The sequence below is a fragment of the Echinops telfairi genome, unplaced genomic scaffold (assembly GCF_000313985.2).
Source record: "Echinops telfairi isolate 266 unplaced genomic scaffold, ASM31398v2 ScPeMD7_9;HRSCAF=40, whole genome shotgun sequence".
Classification (NCBI taxonomy): Eukaryota; Metazoa; Chordata; class Mammalia; order Afrosoricida; family Tenrecidae; genus Echinops; species Echinops telfairi.
The window spans coordinates 18,133,590-18,149,838 of record NW_022103906.1 but is presented as its reverse complement, the minus strand read 5'-3'; the positions used below and the strand labels follow the sequence as shown (position 1 = coordinate 18,149,838).

At 45.4% G+C, this 16,249-nt stretch overlaps 1 protein-coding gene across 1 annotated transcript in view; it reads right to left on the bottom strand.

Moving 5' to 3' along the window:
- ADRA1A (adrenoceptor alpha 1A) overlaps positions 1-15,845 on the bottom strand; it is a 117,018-nt gene extending 101,173 nt beyond the window's left edge. The window contains exon 1 of the mRNA XM_004707617.2: positions 14,963-15,845. Within this exon, the coding sequence (XP_004707674.1) occupies positions 14,963-15,845 (883 nt within the window). The remainder of the gene's footprint in view (positions 1-14,962) is intronic.
- Between the last annotated feature and the right edge of the window lie 404 nt (positions 15,846-16,249).

Genomic DNA, 16,249 nt, shown 5'->3' with positions numbered 1-16,249 from the left:
AGAGGATTTTGCTTGAACAAAGAGTTCTTCAGCTAGAAATGTGAAAGCCATTGCCCAAGGGGAGCCGCTCTTATGCAAATGAGGGAATGGAGCCGAGAGGAGGAGGCAGAGCCCAGTCACAGGCCAGGGTTTTCAGGTGTGTAGCCAGACCCCTTTCTGCTGGGCAAGGGTTTCACCCGTATGTCACATCATGTCTGGGGAACCCCAGTTTCCAAATCTCTAACATGGGCTTTTGGGCTTGTTCTGGGAATGAACTTAGATACAATACGTGCCTGACTATATCAGCAAAACATACCTCCAGGTATATAAATATATAGCTCGTTGTTTTCCTAGGAAGAGTCTAATTCTTCACGTGAATTCATCTAACCCTCCTGTGATCAGGGTACAAGGAAAAGTTTAGCTTACAGGACTATGCAGAGACTCGGGCACTATCACACCCTCAAAGGTGTCTTCTTTGAATCCTGTGAGCAGGCAATGCCAGTAGAATGAGAAGTATACTTCATTTTGAACCGTAGACTTCCAAAAGGCTGCAGGAAATGATCACTCTCAAGGTCATTCTTATTTAGCTTCACACTATGAGGCCAATGTGAAAAGCAGGCTGGCTGAGACAGGGATGTCTAACCCAACCTGACCTTCTCATCCTCTTTCTAAAGTCTCCATGACCCTGAAGGAATAGGCACATGGGAGAAATTGGGCATCACTGATACATGAACACTCTAGTTAGTTACCATTGAGTCAGCTCTGACTCATGGGAAGTCCACGGACAACACAATGAAATCCTGCTGGGTCTTGCGTCATCCTGGTGACAGTTGGTACACTCTCCAGGCCATTGTGACTGCCGAGGTGTATTTTGAATGCTCCCCCCCATAGCTGTTAGTCTGTCGTACTGACTTGTGCGTTGTTATGATGCTGGAAGCTATGACATTGACCTTAAATACCAGCATGGCCATTCGTGGTGCACACGTTTCCGGGAAGCTTCCAGACTAAAATACACTGGGAAGAAAGACTTGGCGATTTATTCCTGAAAATTCGTCAGTGAAAACCTTATGGATCACAATAGAATACTGTTAACACTGAACAAACACAAACAAAACAAAACTTCCTAGTCAACGCTGACTCACAGTGACTCTATAGGACAGAGTAGAACTGTCCCTGTGGGTTTTCAAAACTGTAACTATTTATGAGAGTAGAAAGCCTTATCTTTCTTCTATGGAGGGTTTGATGGTTTTAAACGGCTGACCTTGCAGTGCGGCCCAACATGTAACCCACTCTCCCACTAGAACTCCTGTTAAAAACACAAGAGAAGGGCAATAGCCATAATCCAGAAGAGAATACTGCCTGGTTTAATATTAGGACAGGTGTGTGGGCAGGGTTGTATCTCAGTACCCTACTCATTCAATCTGTGTGCTGAGCAAATCATCAGAGAAGCTGCCTTATATGAAGAAGAGTGTGGCTCCTGGATTGGAGGAAGGCTTACTAACAACCTGCAATATGCAGATGGCACAATCTTGCTTGCTGGGAATGAGGAGGCCTTGAGGAACTTGCCGCTGATGATCTAAGATTGCAGCCTTCAGCGCGGATTATGATTCAATGTAAAGAAGACCAAAATCTTCACAACTGGACCAGTAGGTCATATGATAACACAACAGGAAAAACGGTTGAAAGTGTCAAGATTTTGTTTTGCTTGGATCCACGATCAGGCTCATGGAAGCAGCAGTCTAAAGAAGATCAAAGAAGAACTGACGCCTTGGAGAAGGGCAAACTGATCTGTATTGGAAGAAGTGTGGCCATGGAGGCAAGATGGCTAGAGGTTCTCTTACATACTTCGTACACGTTGTCAGCAGAGACCAGTCCCCGGAGAAGGGCATCCTGTTTGGTAAAGGAGAGGACAGTGAAGGAGAAGAAGGCCTTTAATGAGATGGATGGACACCATGGCTGCAACACTGCGTTCAAGCATGGGGACAATTGTCAAGGGCTGGACAGCATTTCCTTCTGTGATGCATAGAGTCAGAACTGACTCAATAGTACCTACCACCAGCACCATCATCAACAACAGCGAGTTAAAGAGTTAAAGTTAATTTTGCTAACCTGGCTGATAAACACATGTGGGGTTAATTGAAGGGCGGGGAGATAAATGGCTCAGTGAACCTCGCCTTTCTGGTTCTCGGGTCTCTTGTTTTGTGATGGTCGCACCAGGGTGCAGCTGCCTTAGCCAGTTCCCTGCTTCAGCTAGCAAAGCTCACTTCCTACAAGACATCCCAGAGGAGAAGCCTCATAGAACTACCCCGATGCAGCCCTGGGTGCTGGAACAGCCGTGTGGGGACCCCTGCCAGGGCTGAGATGTGTACACACTCACTGATTCAGCTTTCCTCCTGCAGTCGGTGTCATAGTGTGTGTTTTGTGAGATGGAGGAGGATTTTGTGGATTGGTTATGGGTTAATGTTGGAACTTGCGGGCTTGGGCAGCACTGGGTTGGGATGTTTTCTTGTTGTACACTTACCCTTTATATAAAACTCTCTCTTATACATGAGTTTCTGTGGATTTGTTTCTCTGAGGTCCCCAGACTCACACACACCGTTTGGTGAGATTCGGCCTGAAGAGGCGGTGTCCTCACTTCACCTCAAGCCATTGGGTTAAAGGTAAGTGCTCTGAGTTGATTCCCAGTAATATCCCCTGGGGTTTGGGGTACAAGGCAGGTTCTCGGGCAGCATTTCAAAGACAAATGCCAATCATCCTGGAGGGTCTAGAAGCACACAGATGGTGAGTCCCAGGAAGCATAAGAAAGTCCTTGGCTTCGCTAGGTGGCAGGTAAGTCAAGGAGTGTGCGGGGTGGGGCTCTGCAGGTGTGACTCCCAGAAGACTGGTGAGTGCACCTGTCACTCCAAGCAAACAAGAATAGATACTGACGGGCTAACGTGAAGCCCTGTACGTTGGCTGCCTCCTGGTCTTACTCCTTCTTGGCTCCCTACAAATAATAGATCTGTCCTCCAGCAAACTTAAAACTACAACACATACAGTCCTTCACTTCCTTCCCTTGATCTGGAAGCCACACTCTTCACAAGAAAAGATTTGGCTGTTCAGTTGGGAAGCCTGATCTGAAGCATCAGAGAAAATGTCTACCATGCCACTGTCACCTGGAAGACAAGTTATACTGAAACAAAACTCAAGAGGTTCTTGGCTTTTTAAAATAAGTGCAGGCAAGAGGAAGATGGAATATTTGGGCTGTACAAAAACCCCAAAACGGTGTGCAGTGGAGACAGACTGTGACTGAAGCAAGCACGTAAACTAGGACGTGGACTTGGAAAACCTGAATGGAAGACAAGAAGAGCGCAAAAATATGGCTAATGGGGATTAAAGGACAATGAGGTAGCGGCAGAAGATCCAACACGTGGCTAATAGCAACACTCAGTAAAAGGGAGAAAAAGAGGAAGCAATCACGAAAGGACCACAACTCCCTTTGGCTTCCCGGGAAAAAAGTGCACTGGCTGTCAGACAAGATCAGTGAAAAGGCGCCCTAGCTAGAAGTCTCCGTGGGATAGTATTACAGTGGATCGGAAGAATATTCTATAGGCAGCTTGGCTTAAAAACAATGCTTAAATCAAGGACCCACCTAAAAGTAAAAGGTAAATAAGTTGCATCTGTGGTGCACGCCTGTAATGAAATGTAATTCAGTCGTTGGAAGGAATCAAGGTCTGGCACAGGCTAAGACAGATGAACCTGGACACAGGTAAAATCAGCCAGGCACAAAAGGACAACTATTGTATATTCTTACTTAAAGGAACAATATAGGATATACAGGGACAGAACTATATCAGTAGCTACCAGGGGTTGGGGGCTGGGGAAGAAAAAATCAAACTGACTGCCACCGAGTCAATCTTGACTCAGGGTGATCTTACACCCATGTAACTCAAACACCAAGTCACTGCCACAAGTAGGTTCCAGCTCATAGTGACTTTATAGGACAGGGTAGAACTGCCCCTGTGGGTTTCCGGGACGGTAACTCTTTACCGGAGCAGAACGCCTCCTCTGTCTCTTGGGGAGTAAGTTGGTGATTTGACTTGCTCACCTTGTGGTTAGCAGCCCCACATGTAACCACTACGACAGTTGGGCTCCTGCGACTGTACATCTCCACTGGAGTAGCCAAGCCTCATCTTTCTTGTGGGAGCGACTGATGGGTTCAGCGGATTGACCTTAAGGTCAACAGCCCAAAGTGCAATCAATCCACTTCGCCACATCGGGAGAGGAAGGGAGACAGAGTTACTGCTTTGGGAGTCTATTAATACTCACAATTCTCTTTGGGGAGATGAAAAGGTTTTAGGAATTAATAGTAGGTTGGTTGCACTGTACAAATACAATGAATCCCATGGAATTGTACATTTAAAATTGCTAACATGACAAGTTTTATGCTAAATATATTTTATACCACGCCCAATACAAAACAAAAGATACATAACTTGAGTTCTATACCTAGACAAATTTTGTCTTTAGTTTTAGGCTCCGGCGTGTAAGGTTTTAGAAAATGTATTTTGAATGTGTCTTTAGTGATACAATTTTATTGAGTGCCAATGCTCTAATTTAATGGATCACACAGTCTAAGTAGCAACTATTCAACTCTGCCACAGGAGTCTGAAAGCATCCACACTTCCCCATACAGGAACGGGCAGGTTGTGACTATTTTCAGCTTTATCTATCATGCTGCAAATGATTACTTATTGCCGTAGAGTTGACTCCAACTCCAGTGACAGAACAGAGTAGAAGTGTCCTTTCGGGTTTCTGAGACTTTGCATCCTTCCAGGAATAGAGAGCCTTATCTGTCCTGAGGCGTGGCTGAGGGGTTCGAACCACCGATCTTGTAGTTTGAAGCCCAACGCATAACCCATTGCACTACCAGAGCCCCTTGCTGCAAATGATAGGCAAAGCCAAGCCCGATGCTCAAGAATAAGGAAGAGGATAAAGTTAGAGAGCAGTCAGAATTGCTAAATTAAGTTGTGGATACAAAAAATAGGACAAGTAAAATAAGAAAACCTAATAAGATGAGTGTATATTTATAAGGCAAGATTTTATTTGCTGAGATTCAAGTGTAAGTCTCAGGGAGAAGGGATGATCCCAATGTCTGAAGTGTCTTATTCTAGGTGGGCAAAGGTGGCATGCTGGAGTGGAGGATGAGAGAGAAAGAAAAGTTAAAGATGCTTTTGAAAAGCTCACGCTTAATCTCTAGTAGAATTAATGTAAAAGAAAACCTTTCCAAAGCACTGCACAATTAAAAAGAGAGAGGGAGAAAAAGGACCATTTTGCACAAGGCAGGAAGAGGAAAAAAGAGGAAGCATAAATCCAGAAAGCATAAAATAAGAAGTAAAAAAAAGTTAAAACAAATATCTCATGTACAATAAGTAGAAATTGGTTAAATCCATTTTAGCAATAGTCCATTTGAGGTAAGATGCATCAGTGGATACTAAATGCTACATATGCCAATAGGTGAGCAGAGGTATATTGGCCAAGAAATAGATTTTAGATTAAAATAGTAATTTTTAAATGTCGGAGTCAAGAGAAAGTCACAAAAAAAATATTTGGATCTTAAGCAACAGCATCACCATATAGGAAGCAAATGGAATACTATGCAGCCAGAAAGGACTTCCAATTCAAAGACATGCGTGCAGCCACCTGAGCAACAGTAGGGAAATGGATCCTCCTTCTCCCAGTGCTTGACAAGTATGTACCTCAGACACAAGCAGAAGAGCGGATGAAGAGGCTCTGAAAAGCACCACTGTTAAAGCTTATTTATACATCTTTTAAACATGAACTCTATTAAACATGCTAATGATTGGTCACTCCGGATCATGCTGGCATTTGAAATACCTGTGACACAGCGTCCAGCATCACCGCTACACAACAAGCCACCAGAGAACGACAGACTGGCAGATACGTGGCGGGTGCAAGTCGGGCGTTGAAGACGGGAGGCGGAAGAAGAGCAGATGTATGTGAATGGCGCTGGCAAAGAACACGGACAGCACCAGGGACTGCCAAAGGGACAAACCAGTCTGTCTTGGAAGAGGGACAGCCAGAACACTCCTTAGCGCCAAGGACGGCAAGACATTTGTCTTTTGTACTTTGGACATATTGTCAGGAGAGACTGGTCCCTGGAGAAGGGCATCATGCTTGGTAGAGGGCCAGCAAAACAGAGGAAGGCGCTTGAGAAGGTGGATTGACACAGTGAATTGGGCATGACCCGGCAGTACTTCCTTCTGTTAGGCACAGGGTCGCTATGGGTGGGAGCTGACTTGATGGCATCTAACAACAACAACAACAACAATTAAGAAGACATAAAGGAAGCCTCAGTAAGTTCTGTAAACCTGGAGTCCTTTGGTTCAGATTCCTTTTTTGAAAGTGAGAGGTAAAAATGCTAACTATTTTACAATTAACAGCCAACAAAGCCCACCCTCTCCTGTCTGTGTGGAACAAAGGAGACACTGATGCGGGGTGGGGGGTGGGGGGCAATATTGCCATTTAGGATGTCAGGGAAGGAACTAAAACGTTTACTTAGGGGAAAATGTACCATTTTGATGTTCTTTCATGTGAACTAAGAAAGAATTTAAAGACAGGACATAAACCTTCTGCTTGAGTTAATGCAAAAAGTAATTTAAAAAAAGAATGAAATATAACCAAGAAAATAAAAGAAAGACATTTCTAGAGATAAAACTAATGTGTTGGGAAACAGATTTATATGATGGATAAATCCATGACCTGGTCCTTTGAAAAGACTAATAAAATCCAGGAAACCTCCCTGAAGAAACACATGCACACATACACAAATAAATGATGTTAGAAATGAGAAAGTGGAAATAATCAGATGGAAGAGACATTTAAAATGACAAAAATTTCACACAGGATGCTGTGCTAAAAGAAAGGTTGCATCTCAGTGAAAAGGAAAATGAGAGAAGAAAATAAAGATTATCAAAACTGACAATCAGAATAGACCACTATTCATGGACAAAATAGAAACGAGTCTCACAGAATTGTGTCCATAAAAGGAGTTGTGCCCAAATGTTTTATGGACACGTCCTCTCAAACCTTCAAGGAACACATAATTCTTATGCTATTTAAACTGTTATAGATCATAGAGAGAATAAAAGGAAATTGTCAACATTCACGTTACCAAAGTTAAAATAAACCCAAAACTACTATGCAATAAAGGCAACACAACAAAAATATAGACTTATTTCATACAGACATAGACATGTAAGTCAGAAATAAACATCTAGCATCATATAGTAATAACAAAGTAATTCCTCCTAACTGAGTAGAATTGAATCCAAGAACTCATGGGTAGGTTAATATTTCTGACTAAAAATCTATAAAGTGATGTCAATAGAAAAGCAGCAGTTGATAAAATTTAAGAATTAATTCCTGGTAAAACTACAGGAAAACACATCTGTAATTCAATGATGTATATTGATTTAAAACCAATAGTCAGTGTCAGAAATAATGTTGACATACCAAAGTAGCATTTCCCAACTTCATAGTTCTAAGAAACAGTTTTCCAAGATCGTACATGTGATTAAAAGGAATGTGTGCAATTAATTAACAACAGTTCAGAAGTACTTTGGGATATAAACAGAGAGACATATTCTTTAATAAGAGGCCCCAGTGTTATAAAATATCACTTCTCAGGTTAATGTATGCATTCTAAAAACTACAATTACTAACTGACTGTGTGTGTGTGTGTGTGTGTGTGTGTGATGTCAGCAGTCAGGGCAAGATGAAATGTGTTCAGAGTTTACTGGAAGAATAAACTTGTAAGAGAAGACCAGGCAACTTTGAAAAAAACTATTGATCCAGGGATCTTCAATGAGAAAATACTAAAATGTGTTATGAAACACAGCAATTACATAATCTGACACCAACGCCGGAGTTTGGGGGCAGATAGATGGTACAGAAGTGGCAATCCCAAAAGAGATCCAAAGTTCTTTTAAGTATAGGAAATGTGGATTTCCAAGAAGAAGACAGGGGAAAAAATGGATTCAATGAATCTTTTGAGATCAGTGGTTCAAACCCACCATCTACTCCATACGAGAAAGATGAGGCTATCTGCCCCTGGAAAGATTTACAGCTTAGGGAGCTAGTTCCATTCTGCCTATAGATTATAGATTAGCTCATAGATTATGATAGCTCATAGATTAGCTATGAGTTGAATTCAACTCAGCGGTGGGTTCTCATTTACCCTGAGGTTCTTTAAACCCCTATACTGCTCACCACCTTAGAAGGTGATAGGAGGAAGGGGTAGAAATCTGAAAGACCAAGTTATCCAAAAGAGACTGAGCATATAAAGATGCTGATTAAATGATCTCATCAGACAGAGTTTCAAGATTTAACAAAAAGTGTGTTTGTGTGTATGCTTGTGTGTGTTTCTGGGGAAGACCATGAAAATATCGTATCAGTTTTTGGAAAAATCTTTTCTCAGCACGTTTGAATACAGCATGAAAAAACTGGCGTTTCAGTCAGTGGTTGATATCTTTTACAAGCTTACCAATAAAAAGACAAAGAGAAGTAGCTTTAGAAAAATTGGCCAAAAAGCACAGACATGCAATTCCACAAGAGAAGAAATAAAAAGTAACTAGTAAAATTATGGTGAAAATCTTTAACTTGTAAAGAAATGTTCAACTGAACAAGGGGAATAGAAGGCATATTCACACATCAAATTGTCAAACAAAATGCTCACTAACATCCAGTTGATTCTGACTCACAGCAACCCTACAGGATAGATTAGGACTGTTCCATTGCATTTTGGAGCAGCAAATCTTTAGGGCAATAGAAAGCCTCCTCTTTCTCCTGTGGAGTGGCTGGTGGTTTTGAACTACTGATCTTTTGGTCATCAGCCCAACTCTTAACCCACTATGCCACCAAACACTGAACTTCCCTAGACAAGGAAAATATCTTTGAAAACTGTCCTCTTGAAAGATTCTTGAACATGTAAACATGAAACTATAAAGCCGTACACAAAGGGAGGCGTCAATGTTCTTCGAAGTGATAACTCATCTGCCTAGGGCCTGCTGTGAAAGAGTCAGTTCTTGTCCCCAACATTGTCAGAGCTCGTCGTTGTTGCCTTCAGAGCCCGACGACGAGGGTAAAATCTTCCTTGACAGATTTGTCTTTTGGCAAGAGCCAAAACGAATTTCTAGCCAAGCAGGGCTACCCTATTCGTGGTCCCAGCGAAGGTGTCCTGGCGAATCTGCTCTGAAGACAATGAACACAGAGCCATTCTAGGACTCTGCGGTCATTCGTGAAAATCAGCATTTCAATCAGCAAGTTGGAAGGACTGCACTTGTCAGGATCTCATCTGTCTTAGGTAAAGGTCTCCAGACTGGTCTATCCACATCATCTTTTGATATTTTGAAATATGAGCTTGATTGTATCACCCCTGCTTCCTGGTCAGCTTAGGAGAAAAGCAAAACACTCACAAAGAATATGATAAAGGCTTGTTTGATTCGATACCCGCTATATTGGACACCAATCCCAAATCCCTTGGTCTCTCACACTGGCCTTCTGGGAAATCCTCAGGGCCATCAGGCTGGTCGGGGGTGGGGGTGGGGGTGGGGGTGCTATCCATTCGGCTCCCTCCTTCCCCTGATAGCTGGGGCACACGTGCTGCTTCAGATGTCCACTCAACAGCAGGTGTCCCAGGAAGTCTTTTCTTAAGGCCATGGTTTGCCACAGTCGACGCTGCAGGCATCATTCACATCCCCTGTACGGCACTTTCCAGAGTTTGCGATTTGGGGATGTAGTTATTTGATTAATGTTTCTCTCCCCTTAGATATCAGAAAGAGAGGCCTGGTGACCCAGTGGTGAAAGGACATGACAGATAACCAAAAGGGAGCCAGCTCCAAGCCTCCCAGCCACTCAGTAGGAAGAACATGTGGCCGCCGGCTTCCATAAAGATTCCCAGCCGGGGAAACCCTCTGCGGGGAGTTCTACTCTGGCCTCGAGGGCCACTAAGGGTTGGAATGGACTCCGTGGCCCTGGGTTTGGTGTTTGATTTGGAGATTGGAAGCCTTCAGGAACCCGCACTGTTTTCACTCAGCCCATTGCACAGCGTACAACGTGCCAGTGACGCCTCAGCAGATAACGGAAGAAGGAAAGAGAAATGTTATAGGTATTCTGCAAGAATACCCCGTTCTCCCATCATTGCCGCTACTCCTCCAAGCAGAGGGGGGGGTCTAAGCTCTTCCCCCTGGACCCTAGACCAACCAGAGGATGAGCACTAGTGATCTGTCTAGCTCTTACAGGGCCTGGCCACCTTTGTCTTTCTGTCTTGAGAGGAACCAACTGTCACTGGAGGAGAGAGGGTGACACTGAGACTGGCAGCCAGCGCCGGCGACCTGGAGGCCCCTTGTGTACTGACTCATGCCTGACTCACAGAACCGCAGGTGCTGCTTTGGGGCCGTTTGTGCTGCAGCACGCATCACCGAGACACTGGGCTCTGCCTTCACATCCCAGGGACTTCTCGTTTCTCTCCATCTCTAAGAGGTCAAGCTGTTTGGTGAAGATCAGCCCAGAAGTCCGGTTCCTGTGTTCCTGCAGCAAAGCAACTGTTAACCTTTGGTTACCCTTGGGCATCCACCCAAGGAGCCAACAGCATGATGTCAGCACCCGTGTGACTTGCTGTGTTGCACGCATGGCCAGCTGAAATGGGGGTGTCTTTATTTGTCCAGTTTTCTTCAGCTTCGTTAGGGCAGGGATTTGTCTTGATCCTCAGTGATTGCCTAGCTGCCTGGCATGCAGTAGATGCTCAATAAATTTCTGCTGAATGAATTGAATGAATCATCCTTTGTTTCACTGTTCCCACCCAATAATCCCATTCACCAGCTCGGTCTTCCCTGAACAACCCATATAGAATAGGTTCTCCCTCCACACCCCTTGTATTTTTTGTCCCTGCACCCCGCACCCTCCCCCAAACCTCAAATATACTTTGTCCACCTGAGCCCCTCTCTGCCTGGCACTGCATGCTTCTTGGATTTAGACATAATAGCAATGGCTTGGGTCCAATGACAATGCCATATTTTGTATTCAAACAAGACGAGGCATCTAGAAAATATGCACATATGTTCAATCAATGTGGCATCCCTTTTCTTCCTTCCTTTCTTTCTTTCTCTCTCTCTCTTTCTTTCTGTTTTTGATAGTCTCTCTCAGGTCTCCAAGTGCATCCACTCAGTCTGACAATAGCTTTATGTCTACAGACATCGGAATGGTCTGAGAGTCAGATGAATTCCGATAAAATGAACATTTATTGCCATCTAGGCCATTTCTGTAACACGGTGTGCTGCACTATACTGGCCAGCTGGCATGTATTTTGCCCCTGTTTTTAAAAAAAAAAAGAAGAGAGAAAGAAAGTCTAGGTTTGAATTTCAGGCCAAGAAAATGCCTCCCTCCCCCACTTCCAACCCATTGCCTCCGGGACTCCTGAATTCCAGACAGAAGGATGACGTTGCTAATGGTGCAAACTTCAGGTCACAGACAGATCATTTTCACCTTTCATCTAGTTTTGTATCTTGAAGCCTCCTCTCAATTCATCTCCACCACCAGAACTTGTTTTTAAGAACACTCATTCTGTGGTATAACTGACCAATAACAATCTCAAACATGATCCCAGCTATCCGCAATGTTTGGTCTTGAATTTTAGCCGAACATTGGTGGTGCAAAAGGAAATGAGGCCAACAAGGTTTGAACTTGGGAGCAGGCAAACCTGATTCCGACCAGCAATCATACTGTTCAATCCAGCAAACATCTCAGCTTTGGTGGGGAGGAGTTTAGGATGGATGGAGGGAAGCAGGAACCAGAGAGGAGGTAATCTTATCACAAAATACAGGTGAGATAGGTAGTGATAGAATCGAGTCCCCCCTTGTAAGCCTGGTGAGTTGCTATCACATGGGATGCTTCACCTCCCTGCTCTGGGTAACACGCTCCTTGTGACCCCCGCTCTGCACTCCTAACAACCCCCCCCCCCCCCCACCCCCCACCCCCCGCTCATCTAGCAGCCCACAGCAGACTGATAACCTCTTCTTCCCAGGAGACTACTTGTCATGCCTCACAGCTCATGTTCCTTATGGATGCTAATAAAATGATAGACTTACGTTTCTGTTTCCGTTCTGCATAAAGAATGCACACACGATAGTTACTGAAAACAAGCAGCATCTTGCTGGTAGCCCAGCAGAAGTCAGTATTGTCAACCTGAACTCCCTGCTCAAAGCTGGTGCCTTTGAAAGCTTTCAGTCAGTCCAGAGACAAGGAGCCATTGTTTTCTGCAGCACCTTGTAGTACCACTTAGAGGAGCAATTTCACAGATGTGTAATTCCAAAAAGCAGAGATGTATATTCCCCCAAAACTCACTGTCATCCAATCAATCGATTCTGACTCATACTGATCCTATAGGACCGGGTAGAACTGCTCCTGTGCGTTTCCGAGATTATAACTCTACAAGAATAGAAAGTTCTGTCTTTCTCTGAGACGTGGCTGGTGGTCTCAAACTGCTGACCTTGCTGTTAGCAGCTCAACGCATAATCGTTATATCACCAATACACTCTGTAGATGTATAATAATTGATCACAAACCCTCCTGTTAATCAGTTTGTGAGACTATAGAGGATAGGGAATGCATCTGTTCATTCTCACTGGTATGTATTACAATGTCAATAGATGTTGTAGAGATGGTCCGCCCACCACAGATGGGTGGATTTGGGACTCTTTTGTGTTACTAAGTAGTCCTACTAGGATGCTGTTAACTATATTTTCAATTTCCATCCTGTTACTCCACCCTTTTTAGGATGATAAGGAAGCCCACCCATTCTCAGAATGCTGTTTTGCCACAACTCCTTGTCACCATCAACAGTCATCTCAACATTTCTAACTCAGGGAAGCTAAAACTAACTAGAAACCAGAGTCTACCTTCCACTAGTGGACACCGGTGCCCACCCCATCATGCCTCCTAAGCCCCATCTAGCTCAGACACTGTGCGGTCCCTGAAACATTCATCGCCTGAAACATTCGCCACTGGCTCTGTATGTCTCATAGACTGATACAGATATATTTTTTTGTCCCTTCACCAACTTGTTGAGTGAGTTGATGAATGAATAAATGGACAGCCTTCGGAGGGATTAAGAAATGGGATGTAAGTAGGTAAATAAATGGGTAGTGGCCCAGGTAAAGAGGGTTCTCTAAGTCAGCTCAAGGATGTGATATGATTGCAGGAGCAGAGGAAGCAGCAATGATGATCAAACAGTGGTTAGGGGACTGAGAGATGCTGAGTAGCAATGCTTGCAAGGATAAATCTTCTTGCTCTCCCTGGTCCAAACAGCAGACATGGCTGTTAAGCACTTGAAAGGCAGCTAGTGGACTCCGGAACTGAACAGAAATTTCATTTTAATTTTAACTAACTTGGAGGAAGCCCTGCTGGCCTGGTAGTTACGCACATGGCTGCTAACTGAATGGTTGGGAGGGCTTCATGGAAGAGGGATGTGGATCTCTGCGTCTGTAAGAGCTCTCCTGTGCCTTAGAGAACAGGAGCACCATGGTGGCGTGGTGGTTTCATGTTGGGCTGTTATCGGCAAGGTCAGCAGTTTGAAACCAGCAGTCAGGCTCCCTAGGAGAAAGATGAGGCTTTCTACTCCAGTAGAGAGTTACACTCTCAGAAATGCACAGGGGCAGTTCTATGCTGGCCTCCAGGGTTACTATGAATCAGAATGGAATGGATGACAGTAAGCTGTGCCCTACAAAGTATGTAGCAGAATCAACACTATGGTAGTTAGGGTCCATTTTAATTTACTTTGCATTTAGATAGCAACCTGTGGCTGGTGCAACTTCACCATCTAACAGCCTTCATCCTTCTTGTAACTTCAGGATGCCAGCACCTACCACACTGAGTGGCTTAGAAGACCAATGAAACAAAGTGGCCGGTCAAATGTGTGGTGCTCAGAAAACCACAGCTGCTATTATGGTATAGAGTAGCACCTTAAAGCAGTTCACATTACAGGCCTTTCAATTTGACTCTAGAGCATTGCAGACGTTATTTTATTTGGTTTTATCATGACCTTTTTGCTTGCGAGGGTTAGTGGATTACCAAATGTGTGGCTCTCTCTATAGTGAGCTCACAAACTAAAAATAGCAAACAACCATTTTGGGATCTCATTGAAGCCTTTCAGAGACAGATGACTATTCCAAGTGGATAGCTTGCTGATACTCTTAATGAGCTAATTAGTTTTGACAACAGCTAATTTAGCATCTGTAAAAATTGGATTTGTAAAATTACTGTATTGTTTTCAGGCAGTGGCATCTGCAACATTTTGAATGTTTCTGGGTAAGAACAGTGTTTGTTTCAATGCTGTTCAAATAAAACAGTAAGGATTGGAAACATTATCATGGTTTCTTTGAAAATCATCCCCTTCCCTCCCGTGGCTCATCACGCTTTGTTCCATATTTAATCCAGAAAATAATATGAACCAAGACATAGGGCATTAACAGGTCATTATAACTAACCCTCCCCAGAAAATCGCATCTAATATTACAGCTATGTCCAGAATATGCATATTGATTATTTTCAAGTCACAAAAATTTGCAACTCATCTCAGAGGTTGAAGTGCCATTCCACAGCCCCTGACCAAGGGCAAGGCCAAAGATTTGAAGGAGGAGGGCAGCTGTATTTAAATTCAAGCAAGCTGAAAGAAGTTGACACACTTATTAAGGAGACCAATTAATCTACATCAGCGGGAAGCCACTTTACTGCATTTGAAAAAATGCTCCAGGACATCATATAAATGTGTGATGCAAATCTACATTTTACAAGGGAACCTTCTCAAACTGGCCTGGTAGCTTTGCTGTTTGCAATGCACACCCTTCTCTGTGTTCTGTCGCAGCAGCGGGAAGAAGAAAAAGGTGAAGACCTTAAGGGCGAAGGCAAGGGCTTTGCAAGGACTTACCAATCGGCATCACCAAGAAAAAAGGCAGCCAGCAGAGGATGAAGCAGCCCACCACGATGCCCAGCGTCTTGGCCGCTTTCTTCTCCCGAGAGAACTTGAGGAGCCTCACGGAGAAGTGTGTCTTGTTCTTGGTGCTGGCGGCGCCGGGGCCCGAGGTGGGGGCATTTTTCCGATGGATGCGGAGGGTCACCTGCTCCGAGTCGGACTTGTCAGTCTTGAGGCCGGCCTTGAGGCCCCTACTCTCCCTCTTGGCCACCACGTAGACCCGGCAGTACATGACCAGGATGATGGCCAGCGGGACGTAAAAGGAGCCCAGCGCCGAGAACAGTACGTAGCCTGGCTCTTCCGTGATCTGGCAGATGGTCTCATCGTCAGGGGCCGGCTGCCTCCAGCCAAACAGGGGCCCTATGGAGATGACGAGGGAGAGCGCCCAGACGCAAAGCAGAGCCATGAGGCCCCTCCGCTGGGTCACGATGGTCGGGTAGCGCAGCGGGTAGCTCACACCGATGTAGCGGTCGATGGAGATGATGCAGAGGCCCATGATGGACGCGGTGCAGCACAGGACGTCCACCGCTGCCCAGATGTTGCAGAAGACCCGGCCGAAGGCCCAGTAGCCGAGGATCTCGAAGATAGCCGAGAAGGGCAGCACGGTGGACGTGAGCAGAAGGTCGGCCACGGCCAAGTTGACGATGTAGTAGTGAGTGACCGAGTGCAGATGCCGGTGGCAAGCCACAGAGAGGATCACTAGGATGTTTCCCAGCACCCCGAAAATGATCAGGCCCCCCAAGATCACCCCGAGAAGAATAGCCTTGGAAACGTTCACTGGACCCGGCGATTGAGTGCAGTTGGAGCTGTCGGAGGCGTTTCCGGAGAGAAACACCATGGTCCCGGCCGGCAGGGCGAGCGCGGGCCACCCCTGGGTGGGGGCGGGGGCGGGGGCGGAGGCCGAGGCCGGAGCGAGATAGCGGAGTTAAACGGTCTGGGCTCCGGGGAGTCGGGCCCGCGGTGTGTGCGTCGGGGGGAGCGGGAGCGAGCCGATGGGAAGCCACCCCAGCCGGCCCTGGAAACGCTCAGAAGGCAAAGCAAAAGGGCAGGGCTTTACCGATGGCATGGCCAGAGGCGAGCCGAGTTGACCGCACAGCCTCACCACCACCGGCCGGTGCGGAACCCCGGGGGCCCCCACACTCTTCCTTCCTCCCGGAGGGGCTGGGACGAAGCTCTGGGGGACGCGTTGTCAAGCAGCACTCCGGGAATTACCGGCGTCCGCCTTCCCGCGCGGGCGGCTCC